The sequence below is a fragment of the Glycine max genome, chromosome 2, assembly GCF_000004515.6.
Source record: "Glycine max cultivar Williams 82 chromosome 2, Glycine_max_v4.0, whole genome shotgun sequence".
Lineage (NCBI taxonomy): Eukaryota > Viridiplantae > Streptophyta > Magnoliopsida > Fabales > Fabaceae > Glycine > Glycine max.
The window spans coordinates 16172721-16191739 of NC_016089.4; the positions used below are offsets into that span (position 1 = coordinate 16172721).

Genomic DNA, 19019 nt, shown 5'->3' on the forward strand with positions numbered 1-19019 from the left:
TTAATGCAGGCTGATCATTTCATGTTTTGGGGTTATAACAGAAGTGCATGTCTTCAATCTTACACTCTCACGTGCTATTATTTTTTAGTTCAATTTTGTCGATCTGTTCAATAATCAAATACAAGACAAACTAGTATGTGAGTTGGAAACATTTAGACCAGTTAGATTGTTCCGTACTTTGAAAGTAATGTAACTTCCGTCGAGTTCTAATTTTAGTGCATTTCAAACTATATCAGTTTGATGAGATGTGGCATAAATAGACGGATATGGACAAAAATAAGACATGCCTCATGCACGACCGTGAATATTATTCTTGAAGAAAGTGTTGGATTCATTAGATTTAATTACCTCAACAAATAGGCAACTTGGTACAACAGTACATACAACACATACAATACAGTACAGAAAATATATAGGGAATCCATTGAAATTTTCCTCGACGATCTTATTCTTTTTCAATTATGACATCTGGGGCGACAATACAATCCTCACCACTATGAAACAACTTATATATAGCCCTTTAACCTAGCTTAGTTTCCACATATATACCCAACTTCAAAAACTCTTCATAAACTGATCTATTACTTAGCATTGTTGCTTTAAGCTACAAAAGTTCTAGGAGATCATGGACCTAATCACCAGCATGGTAGCTGAAAGGCCCGTGGTGATCTTCAGCAAGAGCACATGTTGCTTGAGCCACTCCATGACCACACTGATACGTAGCTTTGGTGCAAACCCTACTATTTATGAGCTTGATGAAATGACAAATGGGCAACAGATTGAAAGTGCACTGCTTCAAATGGGGTGCCAGCCAAGTGTACCTGCTGTCTTTATAGGACAACAATTCATTGGTGGATCTAAGAGAGTTATGAGCCTGCACCTTAGGAATGAGTTAGTACCAAAGCTCATAAATGCTAGAGCAATATGGATTTGATGCAAAAGTAATTTCTACTATATAACTACCAAACAAGAGAACAGTACTGAAATGTCAACTGAATAATTAAGGGTTTTGAACTCTGGCTATCTGGCTATACATGCCTTAGTTCACATTCGGACATGTCTTTAGTTCTCTGATTAAAATAAAGTTTCGGTGGTCCATCTTTTGGACATCTTACTTAGAGGATGTCATGTCAAGTACGCAGTTATGACTTCTTTGTTTAAAAGAATATATAAAATGAACATCATTTGGCATGCAATTACTTTGATGGTCTTTTTTTTTTCTTTCTTTCTTTTAATGTTCATCTCTTCTATTTTACCAAAAACAGGAAAGCCCACATATTTAAGGAACAGAAAATGGATTATTAACATTATGTATTGTTGTGTTAAATGGAAACGTAATGAGGTCCACAGTAAAATTTTATTTGAAACTGCATCATATAGCTGACAGCTATGTTATAACCAAAAGCTTTGCAATTTGGGTGTGTCACGGCTAATGGTGGTGAACCCGAACCATTATTTTTGCCCTACAATTATGGCTGTTTTAACCCCACAAATTGTGTTTTGATTTTTAATTTTTTTTATAATTTATAATAATTTTTAACCCCTAGAATTATATTTTAAAATTAAAATTAAAAAAAAAATGTTACCTAGATTCAAATTCGTCCGAATCTAACTTTATTCCAAAAAGTAATATAAATTATAATTTTATAAGAAAAAACAGACAATTTTTTACAAGGATTAAAAATAAATTGAGTATTTTGCATGGATAAAAAAACATATTTTAATCGAAATTGAATAAGAACGAACGCATGATGAACAAAACCTGTACATAAACGCAAGGAGTTCTTCAGTACAGTGTTACTAAAATCAGAATGTACTAATGACTTAGAAAGGATATGGACAGAACATCATAACAACATATATATAAAACCCTCATATATATTGTTATCACTACTAGAGATTTAGAGTTGAAACCCTTTGTGTTCACCAAATACCGATCTTAAACTTTTTGGTTGGATTATTTTTTTTTTTCTTTTCTCTTGGGGCCCTTTTCTACTAAAGTGAATAGGAATTCAGTCCTCACCGCCCCACTCTCACAAAGTAGGACTTCCACTAGGTTGCATAAGGCACGTGTTCTCCTAAAATTTTGAACGTGTGGAGGAATTAGTTCTCTTTCAGTGAAGAACAAAAACTAAATGGATGCTTGTGTAGCTAGTATGAAAGATGATTCTAGATAAATTACTCGTGTTGTGGTTGAGACAAAGCTCTTTTTATTAGATAGAGGGTCCCCTTGATACACCTTGATGTACAATCCAAACCAAAAAAAAAAATATAAGCTACAGGATAACTTTTATCATATACTTTGTTTGATAGACAATAATCTTTTTAATATTTATTATTTTATAATTCATATTATCATTATTATTATTATATAAAATAGTATATTGGATTATACATTTAATATATATTTAAATATAATTTTCCTAAATTACAAGTATGAAACCATATTAATATTATATAATTATTTATCCTTACCTTTATATGGATTTGAAGGAAAGTCAGCCATTTTAAATGACATTGCCTTATCCGAGGCAGCAATGTGGAGAAGAAAACTAATAATCTGCACCATTACGATTATCTTTAGACTAGAGTCGAGAGAATGGGAGCAAGAAAGAGAAGAGGGAGAGGTGGGGTGAAACGGGAAAGAAAAGAGAGTGAGGAGAGAGTAATTGGGGGAGCGAGATAGTGGGAAGAAAGGTGAGTATTTTAGTCTTTAAACATGTTCTACTTAGGAACAAAAAGTGGTGCGGTGATTTATTAAGTAACAATAATTAACAAAAAGTTGTGCGGTGATTTATTAAGTAACAATAATTTTTGTCCATCTTTCTCTTACTTTTGTTGTCCTATGAGCATTTTTAAAATAAAAAATAGAACAATTATATTTTTGTTGTCTTGCATCATCATTTTTAGCGAATCAAATGGATAAAAAAATGTAATTGTTCCATAATGAAAGAAGTAAAACTAGAGATTTATACTAAATATTAATGTTAAAAAATGCTTTCAACTCGCTTCTATTTTATCAGGTTGGTCAAAATTTACAAGGTAAGAGTGAAAATAATGTGTACTCCAAGAGAAATTATTAGATACTCTAGAATCATTACATAATTCGTGATCCCAACCAATAATTTTGCGGTACGTGTAAAATAAAAAAATACTCACTGACAACTTAATAAGAGTTAATGGTGTTATCCTTGATTCAAGGGATCTTATGAAGTTTGAAATCCTATTTCATCAATTTAACCACAAATCTCATGCAACTTTACTCCATCAATTCATTATGTCTATTATCTTTCTCGTTTACACATATTCACCTGTTAAAAATGAATGTTGGGGATAATCACTATGCAATTTGGAATTATTATATAGAAGTTATGTTCATCTGTTCATTTCCTCTATATTTGAGTCATTCAAGATAGTTATTTAGTTTTAGTAGAATTATCCATTGGTCAAGGGATAATGTTTGAATATAAGTATAAGGTAAAGTCTCGTATAAGATAAAAATGATAAAGTTAAACATCATATAAGTGAAGAAAAAATTCACAAATTCAAACCTTAAGCTTTTATGTTAAAGCATGATGTTAAAATTCACTTATATGATTGTGCATGGTTCATCGATGAAGATCTCTTCGATGTTTACCCTCCTCAAAATTTAACCCAAATATAATGATATCTCCGGTGTTTTCATATAAAATTTAAAAACTTGAGATGTTATTATTTAGAATATAAACTCACAACATTGAAATTATCCCATTGGTCAAGGGATAATGTTGGAATACAAATTTGAGATTATACCTTCAGTAAGTTGGATTTGAACTCGGTGCTAATCTTGTTAAGAAATTAAGTGTATTTAGAATCCAATCTGAAACGTACACACAACACGTCCAACAGAGAAGCTATTCTTTGTAGCTTTCTAGAAATCATGTATAAAACGCAAGTTGTTACACTTTCAAATCCAAGTCCTCTCCCATTGTTCATATTGTTAACTAAACAAGTTTTCGATTATTTAGATTATCCAGATAGTTTTCACATTGCAGTCTGCAATTTATCGTATCAATAATATTCCATGACCAGTTGGCAATTGCAAATGATAAAGCTATAAACTTCACATAGGCACATAGCCACGATCAGGTATGGGTTTGATACAATGAGGCAGCAATAAGTTACCCCTCATTCACTTTGCCAAAGCATATGGATATGGGTGGTTACTTACTATCAAGCAATCAAAGAGGAAATATTGGGAATCTACTAATGACAAAACTTTTAGAACATTTACATGCACAACTATATATCCAGTGTCATCTCCCTGAATAAACCAGCTGAAGCTAATATAAATGGACCTTCTCTATAGCTCAAGTTCAAAAGAGCAAAATAAAAATAATTCCTCAAGCCGCTTTTACCAGAGTTAAGAGTTAACCAACTCTTACTCCTTCTAAATACTCAAAATCTCAGGTTTTGGAGCAATGGACAGACATGTTAGCAACTATGACATGCCAGTGGTACTGCTGATCTTCAGCAGAGCACTTGTTGCATTAGCCATGCATTCTGTGAAAGGCTCTCATGCAGCTAGCTTAATTTGTTGCCAACCCAACGGTTATCGAGGTTGACAAAATAGAAAAGAAAAATATTAGATAAACACCCCTATTATCTATTAACACTAGAGAGAGAAATATATAGGTTTAATAGGATTTATAATATGATAGAAAGAAAGAAATAGAAAAAAAAATAAGAGGAGTTGATGGGATGTTTAAAATAATTAGGTGTTTATATATCATTATTCAATAGAAAATAGAGAGAGCACTAACTCAGCTGGATTATTGCCCAACTGTACCAGCAGTGTTCATTGAAGTGGTGCTGATGAACTCATAAGCCTCAACGTATGTCCAAATTAAAACAAGCTTGCTCATTTTATATATGTTGAGGTGATTCAAGTGAGAGATAACATAAACAGATTCACGACTGACACTCTAGAACTCCATATTTTTCACATGTTTAAACGTATTACTATTACTAATAATCAGGAGAATATAAGTACTCCTTCGCATCTTAAAAAAAGTTAAAATTAAACTTAAGCATAATGGTTTAAATTGCAAGTAGCAACAACCAGACGGTGACATATATATATATATATATATATATATATATAATCTAGCAACCTTAATCTGTGGTCCAATTTTGTATGCTGAAAAACGTCTGCTGATTCTTTGATAATCCTTGGTGCGCTCTTCCACTACTTTTTTTTCGCATATTTTAACTCCTTTTCTATTTTTGTTTCTTCCTCATACGGCTTTTACTACATATTCCCCTCATCAGATTATCACAGGTCTAAAAGGAACATCAAATTGTGGATGAGTTGAGTTGTGCGAATACCTCATTTATAAATATATAAAAAAAAACCCACAATTATGAAAAACACTAGTTTCATAAATAAACAGAACAACATATGTTTACAAGTTAGAACGAACAATTTTTCAGTCCCAATTTGTTCTAGCCTCTGTCGAACTTAAAAACGCATTTTAGTTTTTGACAATATGTATACCTATCTTTATTCCTTTTTCATTCAATCAAACATAACTTAAGTTTAAACTTTTAACACTTTAAGTCATAGTCTTAGATGATCTTTTTTAATTTAGTGTTGTTATTGCAGGCTGGTCATTTCGTGTTTTGGGGGTTATAACAGAAGTGCATGTCTTCAACCTTATTACACACGAGGAAGTGATCTAATCATATGATTTCGTTTTTTAGTTCACTTTTTGTCTGGTCATCAGATACAAGACAAACTAGTATGTGATTTGGAAACATTAATTTAGACCATTGAGATTGTTCTGCAATGTAACTGCCGAAAAGGACTAATTTTTAGAGCATTACAAACTATACCACTGTGATGAGATGTGGCATAGTTAGACGGATATGGACAAAAATAAAATATATGCCTCATGCACCACCACCATGAATCCTATTCTTGAAGAAAGTCTTTGGATTCATTAGGTTTACGTTTACCTCAACAAATAGGCAACTTTTTCTTTCTCTTTTTTATCAGCAAATAGGCAACTTGTTACCAATACAGCACATGCAATGCAGTATATAGAAAAGCACAAATATAGGGAGTCCAGTGAAATCCTCGACTCTCTAATTCATTTTCTATTAGGCCACCTTCAAAGGTGCTACTTATATTACTTTTGCCTACTAATTAAGCGCTGATACTTAATATTATCGTGCCATTGGAGCTGTACATGTTAAGCATCTCTTAGAAATTTAAAGTAGGTTCTTGTTTAAACATTCGGCTCTTAACTATTTTTTTAGTCATTTAATATTAAAAAAACTAATTACTAAAATTTAATGTTAAATAAAGTATAAGTAGGGGTGTAAGTGAGTATGTAACATCTCATTTTTTTGTAAAATAAATTTTAAAAAATTCAATTTAAAAATAAATAGAGTTCTAAAAAATTAATGAGATTTTTATAATTAAATAAATAAGGAGAAAATTTTTTATTAATTAAAATAATGGTTTTAAGGTAAATAAAATAAATATATGTTCCTAGAAAATAAAAAAGATATTTTATTTATTCATTTGATAGAAAGTAAAATAGAATTGATTTTTATAAAATAATAAAATAAAGAAAAATAGAATAAATAATAAGCTGAGAAAACCGTAGCTATAAATAAAGACATATTAGATCAATTTCTACATTTGTGATGCGTCTATGTTATCTCTTTTCTCAAATTCATTTTTCCTTCTCCTCTCCCAAAACTCTTTCCTTTTTTCGCATACACTCAAACTTGTTCCACTAAAATTACAATCCCAGACTCGTTAATCATTGGATCGTTGTGAAATTTGAATACCAGGTTTAGAACTCATCTTTGCACATCCCCAACGTTGCGATTTGTGAAACAATGTCTATGGAAGAAGACATGTCCCTCGCACACAGACAGTAAAATTGAAGTTCAAATTCTTTTTCATTCTCTCTAACGCTTGGAAACCCTAACAGAACAATCAGAGAAAAAGTTGGAGGAATCTTAGGAAACCGTTAGAAACGTCGCTATCGTTATCGGACTACACACGTGAACCCGCTTAGAGGTAAGGGATGGGTTTATCACAATTGAGGTTAAAATGAACATGTATAAGGATCCTTAGAAGATCAAATTGAGATTTATTTTGAGATGTTTATTGTATTGTAATTCTGCCTTTACGATTATAATTATGAGATTATTATGTTTGATGGGCTAATTGATGCCCTGATGCGAATTAGTTTATGAAATTGAGTGCTTTCAGTGTTTTCATATTTTTGACCTATGATTTTGATTCATTTGATTTTGATATGATTATGAAAAATTATTTAAGGGGTTTAATCATATGAACATAACATATTAATATTATTATTGTGTGACATGTATATGATGCATGAGGTGTAATAACATGTTGTATTGAGATTACGAAAGTGTGATGAACTGTGTGTAAGTGACAAATTGAGTATGTGTTAAATTGTGAGATCACATATGTATTGAGATGTTGCATGAACTGAATTGTGAGTTATGAATTGTATAATCACACGACTGTAAGATCCTTTAAGGACGACGAATATTATGATGGGATCCACTGTAGGAACTCAACAAGTTTAATCACTTTGAGATGTGCCGAGTTAAAATTATTTTGAGAATAATTGAAGAGTCGTGTATTTTAGTACAATTCACAGATACAATTTGCGTGCTAAAATATTTTTTTGGGTTAGACCTGAATTAGGCGGGAGAGGCCTTGACGGACTCTTCGGAATCTATGTCTTGGGAGTAAATACATTTGGTTTGAGTGCTCCTTTAAGCATATGTTAATCCCACATGGTTAGATCATTCTCGCAAAACAACGTGACCCTGACTGGTTTACTTATGATTTTACCTAGTGAGAGTAACCTGACTTATAAGTGTATGGTCTGTCTTGTCATGTGCTTCTAGGCGTCCGACGAGATTTTTCACTGATATGACACCACATTGCATATAGGATTGAGTCTTAATATATTTGTTGCATAATATTTGTGTATTGATCGATATTGATTGGTTGAGTGATATTGTGTTTTGATCCTTAAGTACGTGAATGATATGAAAATGAATGAGATGTGTTGTGTTGGGATGTGATGTTATGCGACAAGTGGTGGAATGACGTGAGTTGTGTTTAAGTAAATACACATTTATATGATATGTATATCTACATGTTGTCCCGTTTTTCTCAATTAGTTAGGAATGTGATAACTCATTCCATGTGTGTTGTTTGTGTTTGAATCATGTGATGATCTCAAACTTTGTGTTCATGAGAGCAAATGGTTAGATGAATGACTATGGAGGATCTCATGCTAGAGGACATTGAAACATAATGCTCTGATCTCAAACTTTGTGTGCATGAAGTTCTGGACATGTAATTTTTATCATTTTGTTTCACATACTGAATCTTTAGTTCATTCTTTGGAATTTTGGACAACCTTATTTTGAGTTGAAGATGTGTTTAATAAGTATTAATATTCCATGACAAATTGGCATTTGCAGATGATAGAGCTAAAAACATAGCAATAGGTACATAGCCACGATCATGGGTTGAAAACAATGAGGCAGCAATAAGTTACTCCTCATTCGCTTTGCCAAAGCATATGGGTGATTACTATCAAGCAAAGAGGGAATATTGGGAATCCACTAATGACAAAACTTTTAGAACATCTATTATTTTTCAGATGTTGTAGTTTTCACAATGCAGTCTACAATTTAATGTATTAATATTCCATGACAAATTGGCATTTGCAGATGATAGAGCTAAAAACATAACAATAGGTACATAGCCACGATCATGGGTTGGATACAATGAGGCAGCAATAAGTTACTCCTCATTCGCTTTGCCAAAGCATATGGCAATGGACTTGCTGGCAACTTTGACTACTGACAAGCCAGTGGTGATTTTCAGCAAGAGCACATGTTGCATTAGCCATTCTGTGAAGGCTCTCATATGCAGCTTTGGTGCCAACCCTACGGTTATTGAGATTGACAAAATGGCAAATGATCAACAAATAGAGAGGGCACTGATTCAGCTGGGTTGCCGCCCAACTGTACCAGTAGTGTTCATTGGACAACAACATAGGTGGTGCTGATGAAGTCATAAGCCTCAACGTCCAAAACAAGCTTGCCCAGTTGCTTTTGAGGGCTAGAGCAATATTTATCCGGAGTTCATAGCCATGCAATGCAAAATCACCCTAGAGAATCAAACAAGAGGCTCTAATCTTCTTAAAGCTAATAATATTACTACATAGTTCCTAGCTATGACTACTATATATCAGAAGGTTTAGTAACAGAGCTTCTTCTAGTCTGTTTGTACTCTTAATTCTTCATTTCTTGTTCTGGTGCACAATGTCATTCTCATTTCTTGAATAATGTAAGTCAAGCCTATGCTAGACATGACCATCGGCCATGGCATGCACGTGTTATCAAATGCAACTATGCAAGGCTCAGTTATAATAGGAAATATATTCTAATTTTCATAAAAACTTGCATTTGGAATTTGGATGAAAATTTTAACTTGAAATGAGAGAATTAACAAATACCCACCCTGCATAGAAGGAAAAATAATAATAAAAATGATAGTGTAATTTTTTAAATAACAAAAGATTGAATATAATTCAGACAAATCTAAAGTGATGTATAATAAAATTGTTTGTATTGACTTGCACTCGATTAATAAATAAATTAAATATAGGTATCTCAATTCAAGTCCAAGATTAATGATGATGTATTCTTGTTTATTAAACCAAACCTATAAAGCCAACTCAGGTTGCTACAATTTCGTTAGGAATCTCCAAAATATGAAAAGAGCAAAAGTTATGACAAACAAGCTTTTGTTCAAATAATAAATTAAGACTTTTAAAATGAGAAACAAAAAACATGCACTTCACCACTGAAGGCTCCTTATTAACGGAAAGAAAAAGAAAATCAAGATAACAAAATCCATGCAAAGAGTGTTTCGATATAAATAAAAAGTAGTTGATCAAGTAAATATGCAGTGTTAATCATTTGTGTAGGTTACGTTTTACTCAAGATTTCTTAGATTGTAATCTTCAAATAAATAAACAAACAAACAAACAAAAGTCACTATCAACCCATTCAATTTAGTAAGACTGTTATATATGATCATATGCACAATGCATGAAATAATTTTCATACCCAACTGTTCCAGTTACGAAGTTAATCATCATTTTCTATACAAAAATGTTGTCATGTAAATGAAATTTCTTCTTAATAAGGTGGTTGCAGGACACCAAAACACTAATTTATCTGTCATGGCATAGCTTTCTCATACATATTCCTCGTTGTATACGTGGGAGATCCTAATAGAATAGAAGGAGCGTAGTTAAAGTAGAAATGAAAAGAAAAAAAAAATACACACATCACGTTCACAAGCAGAACCTGATGTCGAGGAATCCGTAGTCCGCACTGTGATGCCAAGAACTGATCCCGCACCACCCACCAATTACTTTGATCTGCACTAATTTCTCCAAACGCATATGTCACAGTACCTTTCGGACCAACAATAATTCAGCTTCAAAATGTTGCCTTCATAATATACAAATTTTACTCCATAGGATATATATGCAGAACAGTGTTGAATATCAACAATTCGTGTCACGGTGACATAAATTTTTGACTGTGTGACATCAGAATCGGACATACCCAAGTGCTAAGAACGAATCTTTATTAGGTCTTAGATTTAGGAGAGAAGAGACGAAGTTGGAATTTCTACCAATTACGCTGAAAAATGGCGCCGTTATCTCTACGCTACGCTCCTAGCCCTGGATCTGATCAGTCCAACAAAACGCACCGTTTTCTGGCCTGAAGCAACAACAGCAAGCACTGAACTGATACGACGTCGTGCCTTTCAATTGGAAAATTAAAAAACTAAATACTAAATACTATCGACTCCACTGGGGATCGAACCCAGAATCTCTGGTTCCGTAGACCAGCGCCTTATCCATTGGGCCATGGAGTCACTTGAAGCTACTTTCAAATATTTTTATATTTAAACATAGTTTTGTCCCTAATTAATATTTAACTTTTAGGTTTACTCCCTAATAAATTTTTATTTTACTTCACATGAAAGTATTATTCTTTTTATTTTGATAATAAAAGGTGAATATGTAATGACATGAGAATAAAAATCATTTCATAATCAAACTTTTAACTTCTTGCCTCGGATATTTATGTGTGTGTGTAATTTTAGATAGAAAAAGAAAAAAAAAATACCACATCAATGATTTTTGGACAGATCATAAGTTATTCGTGCTACTCATTCGAGAAAAATTAATCTATGATGATGAATTTGATATTGATTATTTTTCCTTCAACCCATAATGGTACAGGTTGTACACACTTTTATTGAGGTAGGCGCAAGCTCAAGCTGCACGTCATACTTCAAAGGGAAGACTTTTGAAGTTTTGGTAAGTGCTTGCATACTGAAAGCAGAAAGGAAAAATAAAAACGTGATGTATTTAAAATTATTTGTTGCATAAAAAATTTATTATATCTGCCTACAGCTTAGTCCAGTATATATATATTATAATAAGATAAAATAATCATCTGTCGGTGGAGCTCATAATAAGAATGTGAAAATGACTTCACTCTAAATATCAAAATGGAATAGGAGTCTCTACCAAAAAAATATGGAATGGAAGTTGGAAATAATCATGACAAATTTTGTCACAGGTTACATATATAACACGGTTTCTCACTTTGTGCATGCAATGCTTCTTTTATAACATTTCTCCTCACAGAAATTATTACCTGCTTATGATTTCGATAACTCTTTACATTATAGCATTATGGTGTTTGAGAAAACAAGCCAAAAATTTGATGTTTTGAAACTGTTCTCTGGTCCCCAGTGTTCAGCTCTATAGATATTATATGTTTATATCAATGTTTTGGTAAAAATTCTCAACCAAAGGATAGTAGTTTAATTGAGCATCCCATGATCCCACCCTTAAAATAGTCCACCCAAGGTTTGATCAATGATATCATTGCCAAACAAATTAACTAACCAAACCAAGGAGCATTACTCAAAAAAAAAAAAAAAACACTATTCACTAGAAATTCAATAGCAAGTGACAATCACTCCATGCATCATACATATATACTATACAGTAATTCTTCTATATGTACACATATTTTGGAGTCATGAAACTGAGTGACGCCTTCTCTTAGGAAAAGGAAAGCGACTCTCAGAACCATTTGGCTTGATACTGTTAATCCGAAACATAGCATTGAGCTTGCTTAGTTTTTTGGTGAATGATTTGAATAGCTTGTTGGCAGGGTGGGACTTTACTAGCTCCTGCTTCATGTTAACATGATCTTTCTCCAAGTCAGTGAGCCTCATTCTCATTCTTGCAACTTCTAGCTTCAGCTCACGGTTCTCCCTTCTCACTGATGCATAGTTGTCTCTAGGGGAAATGGCTCCACTTCCTGCACCACTCCCTGAGCGTTGAGGGAATTGACCATTAAGTCCTGCTCCTCCTCCAAAGAAGACATGGCTGTGCCCTCCACTCATGGCATTGCGGAGCCTTATTTGCTCAAAGTATAGAACCTGAACTGCCATCTGCACTGGTAACCTTTCATTTTGTGCTGCATGGCTGCATGCCTCTTGAGACATTTTCTGGCAATCAATGGTTTTGCATAGCCGGTACCGTTCTGAGTCCTTTATGTTTGGATGAACCTGTATATAAAAAAGATAGAAAAATCAACCAAATTGGTAACTAGAACCATGAAAGGTTTAAAATATGTTTTTGTTATCTCAATAGTATCTTAAATTTTGGTTTCAGCTCTTATAAAAATTTAATATATTCTTAGCCCATACGTTTACTAAAAATGACAGTTTTAGTCTCTCATCATATACTAAAAATTGTAACATGTGTTTCTATCAAAATGTAGGGACCACAAACATTATATTTTTATGGGAATTAAAACCGAATTTTGAAAAAAGGTTTGAAGGACAAAAAACATATTTCACTCACTAGCAAATAACAAAAGTAGTATAGTTTAACGAGATTTGGAGCTGCAATAAAATGATAGTGAAAGGGAGAAGAAATTTCTTACCTTAAGGAATATATCAATGGCTCTATAGAGTCCATCACTCACAATACGTGCATGATCTGGAAGTAGTTCAGCAAGGGATATGAACTTTGATGGCAACAAGTTTGGGTCTAGTGCTACTTCAGCTAGATAGTTGTCCATTAATTTGGATACCTTCAGAATTGAGCTTTGTTTTGGAGATCCGGGGCTGTCAAAGTCATAAACCATTTCACTTTCATCTCTCAGGTGACTATTATCATCTTCATCCTCCTCATCCAAGTTCAGAAAATTGGAAAAAATCCTCAAAATTGAATCCGTGTCATAAATAGTCCCATGTGTGTTTTGATGTGAATTTGTTGGGATTAGGATGTCTTCAAGAATAGCCTGGTCAAGTTGTAGACCAATCCTTCTCTCCAAATCAGATCTGCATGAAGTGGATGCTGATGCAGATATTGCAGCTTTCAACAAACTTGAGAGAAATGCCATAGGAACCAGGCTTTTCCTTGATTGAGTTGGTAGTAAGCCAGCAATGGCTTCAACAATGACTCTTTGTTTCTTTTGTAATTCCAAGTCGGGAAAACATCCTTTCACTGCTTGGTGGTCCCTAACAATCCCTTGAAGGGAATTATGTGCATAGTTTATCAAAATTTTGCTGATCATGTCTTGTTTTAATCCCTTTGACTTCACTGCAGACAAAACTCTTTGAAAGAAATCAAGACTAAGAACATTGAGAGATTTCCCCCACCATTCTGAGGGTGTTTCAGGTTCCATGTTTGAGGTGGTTTTAGAAGGGAAGCTGTGGTCCAGTTTTTGCAAACCAGTGGTGAGCTGTTCTTTGCATGCATTGTTTGCAATTGCATTGATTAGTCTGCTGACAAGGCTAATCTCTTCTGAAATGGGAACAAGAGATTCACAACGGTGAAGAACAGATATTGTGTTTGATATATTTGGGAGCACTGTCTCCTTTAGATATGCTTCGGCTCGCGTCTCCAAGTTTTTGTCTGCAAACTCTTCTGTCATTTTTAGAAAATGAGCTACACATTTTAGCATGGCAACATTGGAGAGACTGAACTCCACATTGATTCCATAACAGAATTTGGCAGCCAGCTCAAATGCCTCTGCACCACCTGGCAAGTTTGGGAGACTTATGCGTGAAACTTTTGAATCTTTTGTTTCTAACAACATTTTCCGAATCCTTCCACTCCTAGAAACAAGAGGAAACTGTAGAGAAAAGAAAAATACAAACAACTTAAGACCTGCAGCATCATCTCTCTCCTTTTTTATTGTTTTTTTTTTCTTTTTAAACTGATTCATGAATAATAGAGCATTATAGTCATCATTATATTACTAGCTTTAATTTCTAGTCAAGTGTACCAATGTTGAGCTTGAAATTCTCTTCAAAGGTGTTACTCATGCATAAACAATCAATATTCATACATATGGTTGGTATATTCTGCACAGTAATATATATGTCATTTATTTACTAATTAATACCTACAAAACTGAAAGAATACTATGCTGAATATGAAGTAACATATTAGAAAGGCAACTTAAAATTTCTTTACCTTGTGAAGTGCAAAGCTTGAAGCTCCTACTTCGATGGTGAGATCACTAGAGACATCAGATATTGGCCTGTAATTTACAAACCTAGCTGAATTATTGCATGGCGTAGACATGAATATTTCAATATAAAGCAACAAGTGCAGCTATGCATATTACTACCAAAACGAAACTATCAGAACTTGGAAGAGTCTTTTGCTGCAGCATGTATGTGCAATTAAATGTACAAGATGGAATTAAAAGTTTGTGTCTTGTACACCACAAACTCGAAGACAATGTAATCTTCCAAGATCAAGTACGTAGGTCAGAATGGCCCCCAACTCAATAAATACAGAATGAGTGGGACTACTTTAGCAGTACCTCAAACAATCCGACTACACGAGCTTTAAGTCCAACTTAATGTTGCACGATTGTTTATGTTCTGGAACCCATTAATACAAATCATTGACCAGTGACCACCACATGCAAAGAAAAGAAAACCATTTGAGCCACACATGCAATGTCATGTTGATGTCCAAGGCTATTACATGATATCATCTTAGAATTTAGATTTGTAACCGTTATATTATTATTTTTACAATTTGTGACCATTATATTACTAGTAAATATGAGGTCTCCATGATAATAGAAATGACAATAATGATTAGGATAAATTTTGATATCATCTTAAAATTTAAATTAGAATCTAATTCAATTCCAAAAATTAACTCATTGAGATTAAAGTTATCTTTCACTTAATATATATTATATACATTGTTTTCACCATATCACTTTTCAATGTGAGATCTCGGCCAACCAAAACTTTTTCCCATAGTCGGTGAGCTCTTATTGTTAACGCACTTTCGTACTCATTCAAAACTCTTCAAACATATCCACTGAGGCTAAAGATAACAAAAGCAGGAGAATAATTGACAGACAAACATGAATTGGCGTTTTCATTGAAGACAGATCAGGATTGGCCATTCACCAGGCAACAACATACTGTTGTCTAGTTAGTACAGGACTATACATCAAAGTCAAGGTTACATGTTACAGATTTATCTTCCTATTTCAGAGTCTAAATTGTACCATGATAGCTAAGGGTGCTACTTTCTACCATGAAATTGCACAGGTCGTGAGTAAGGACCATGTCAGACTAGAAGTTGCGGGAAATTGGAATTTGAATGAATACAAAAGAGATGAACACACACACGAGCAATACGACAAGACAAAATGAAAGTTTCCCAGGTGATGTTCCTACTCAGAAACTGAACTTTCACAATCCTATAGGAAAAGGACACTTAGACCCACCAAAATAAAACCGCTGAGAATTAACCTTGGAGTGTCCTGAACCATCAAGAGCCTTTTGCGTTTCAAGAGTGGACAATGCATTACCATGTCATGAATCATTAACCCCAAAAGCTTAAACCGATAGGTGACACACATGAATGGTTTTATAGTTTTCTAACGTGGAGCACTTGGATCCAATTATGTGTTCAAAATCTAATTATAGATATTTGAGAATGACTATACAAGGAAAAAAAAAGATCTGTTTTTAAGTTATGGTGGGTCATTAGATCAATTTCTAGAAGTAACTCTCAGCCATTTACAAGAAATTAATGTATTAGTGGCAGAAATTTTTGTCAGTAGTGATAATTTTCGCACAAATGCTAGCGTCACTAAAAATTCAGTGACAAATTTTTAAAAATTACATGTAAATTGTTTTGTTACCGTTGTTAAGTTTTGTCGTACACATTTATTCACTTTGCCTTAGGAAACGAAAAATCAGCCTTATGTCTAAGAAGGATATTAAGGTGAAACAGTCAGGATTTCAAACAACACTTAATTCAACCCAAGATAATAAAAAATTAAAAATTAAAAATTAAAAATCATACTCAAGAAGATGTAGAATATTACCATTCAGTGGCATGCCTTATGCTTGAGCTTGGACGAAAGGTCCTCTTCCCTGAGATGCTAGGCTTCAATTCTCCAACAGTGACAACTCCCATTTCAGCAAAACCTGGCAATTATGATCCCACTGTACCCCACTAAAAATGGTCACTCTGAGTGAAGTGAATGTGATATGCTACCCTTCTATTCCATGCCAGTTAATTAAATGAAAGCCTCTAGAAAACTCTGCATCATTCTCTTGGGAGATTCTTGTGGAGAAGTGAAAGTCACATGAACTCATGCAGTGCTAACTAAGGGACGGAAGGATGAGAGGAAGGTGGTTTTGAAACATACTTTATGAGTGTTTATAATGAACTTAATCTAAAGTGAAGGAAAACGCAGGTGTGCTTGCACTTTTCGGTGAAAGGTGGTGAGCAAGTGGACTTTTTCTTTCTTTTATATGGTTTTTGACTTAAGAAATTGTAGGAATCCGGAAGCCTTGCACTGCTTTTGGGAGCTGTAATAATGGCTAGCCAAAGCTACAAACATAAATTTAGCATAAATTAACTCCTCTGTTATGTGTAAAGACCCCAAAAGTGGAAAATTTAAATGATGACTTGGATTACATGATACAATGAGAACCGTGCTATATTAGACATGATTAGCTCAGATACGTACGTGTTATGTTTTTGACTTAAGTAACGGAATTTTTTGCCTGATGCAACATCTGATGTAAATTTCCAATTCCATTAATTTAAAGTGGATTTTGCAAGTAGTAGATGTGTTTTTTTGCAAACCTAAACGATGACTATTGAAGTTTAGTGCATTGTCTCAGTCAGAAAAGAAGGCCAAATGAACTGGTGTAGTTTTGTCATCTCCGGAACCAAATCACCTATTCTCATCTCCTATCCCATTGTCCTTTTTCAATTAAACTTGAAAAAAATAAAAATAACAACCAGGAAAGAGTGTTACTTTTTAACTATGTTTTACTTTTAGTTAGAGAACACGAAAAAGGACACAAATTAGAGACAGGTGAATGTAATAGCTCCAATAGTGTGCGTATTAAATGAATATTAGCTCATGATATAGAGTTATAGACACTAATGTGATCATCACAACCACTCAATGTGACAACTGTGGGAACAATCATGGTCTTAGATTGCATCGATCTGGTATCCATTATGAGGCCATCAATTTTTATTGTATGGTTCAGTAGTCTGGTAGGTAATCAACAATTTCATACGTTTTGATTAATCGGGTGTGGCCTTCATTTCATTCAATCACTTTGCATTTGATAATTTTGTTTCATAAAAGGATTAATTTATCTGAACCAAAGTTACAGGCTTTACAGCTTCTCATTCCAAAGAAATAAGTACAGTTGGCAGGTGGTCCTATGTAACTCTGCAATTTTATTCCTATCTAAGTAGAGGGAACTAAAAGCATGAAGCAGATTAGAATCAAATAGTAAGAGAATATGAAATGTGCATAACTTTTCATTCTTTTCTCCTTCATGGCATGCCATTTCTGCTCCCTTGTTATGGGCACTCTGACTTCAAAGTGGACCATGTGTGTCAAAACTCAAAACTAAAGTATGAGATCCCATAGCACAACTATGATTTAGTTTAGTTGGGCCAAACTTTTTTTAGGAGGGTGTGCTACCAAAGTGTTTCTTTGTTTGGTGCCATATTTTGTTAGTCTAAATTTGATTTGCAGGTTAAGGCACAGCAGATTCTTGTACCGGGTCTGCAGACATGGGAATCAGCATGCATTAATTTCTTTCAACTAGTTTAGACTGAAACTAAGAATGATACGGCCATTCCCTTTCACTGATCCTTCCATTTTAATGATATAACTTTTCATAGCAACACATAATGTCCATGTAAACATTTTTACTTTTTTTTTTCAATTTCTAAAAGTAGCTTTTCTTGTAAAAGCTAAAGTAGATGAATGAAACTAATAGGCTAATAGCTTAATGCTAGGCACTATTCATAAAGAAATGTATTAAAGTTCTAGGTATCAATTATGAAACGGTTGTGTGAAGAATCAATTATGGAGCTTCTTTCATTTAAAAAGAAAAAAGGCATAATAAGTGGTTAACTAAAAATTACTGTACCTCAAAAGCATTGTTTCTCTAAGGCAGCCATATAATGGAAAGAGGACAAATGGGACAACCACAGCAAAAGAGGTTTTTCTCTTTTTCACACATAGGGATGTGAAAGAGACTTAATATCATTAGTACAGGTGTGGAAAGATGGTAGCCACAATCATGATATGCAGAAAACATGTGACCCTACCTGTTTAAAACTTGTGGGGAGTGGGTACACAGACTAAAAAGTCTACCTTCAATCGCAGGGATTAATGTCTATGCAGCTAACCTTGGACTCAATTCAAGTTTCAATTATGTAAGTGTATTTCATCAGTAACGTGTGGCTTCTTACCATTTGTCACTGTCACACCAACATAATTACACCAACTTGTATTAGGAAAATTTGTTTTGTTTTCCTATG

General features: G+C 33.7%; 2 protein-coding genes, 1 non-coding gene and 1 pseudogene across 4 annotated transcripts; 2 read left to right on the forward strand and 2 right to left on the reverse strand.

Annotated features, from left to right (window-relative positions):
• The first annotated feature begins 555 nt into the window (after positions 1-555).
• On the forward strand, positions 556-1112 carry LOC100811394 (monothiol glutaredoxin-S6). The gene has a single exon (XM_006575042.4). The coding sequence runs from the start codon at positions 626-628 to the stop codon at positions 932-934; it is 309 nt and encodes a 102-aa protein (XP_006575105.1). The 5' UTR covers positions 556-625; the 3' UTR covers positions 935-1112.
• Positions 1113-8887: 7775 nt separating this feature from the next.
• Positions 8888-9479, forward strand: LOC106796025 (monothiol glutaredoxin-S1-like; annotated as a pseudogene).
• A 1459-nt stretch (positions 9480-10938) lies between these two features.
• Positions 10939-11011, reverse strand: TRNAR-ACG (transfer RNA arginine (anticodon ACG)). The gene has a single exon. It is a non-coding gene; the product is annotated as a tRNA-Arg (tRNA).
• A 926-nt stretch (positions 11012-11937) lies between these two features.
• Positions 11938-17051, reverse strand: LOC100814622 (BTB/POZ domain-containing protein At1g03010). 2 transcript variants are annotated; one of them, XM_003518911.5, is made up of 4 exons: positions 16540-17051; positions 14649-14715; positions 13108-14304; positions 11938-12727 (listed from the first exon to the last, which is right to left on the reverse strand). In XM_003518911.5, the coding sequence occupies exons 1-4, from the start codon at positions 16629-16631 to the stop codon at positions 12191-12193; spliced, it is 1893 nt and encodes a 630-aa protein (XP_003518959.1). In that variant the 5' UTR covers positions 16632-17051; the 3' UTR covers positions 11938-12190. The 2 variants fall into 2 exon arrangements, with proteins under 2 accessions (XP_003518959.1, XP_014622884.1); XM_014767398.3 differs by lacking the exon at positions 16540-17051 and adding an exon at positions 14806-14985.
• Between the last annotated feature and the right edge of the window lie 1968 nt (positions 17052-19019).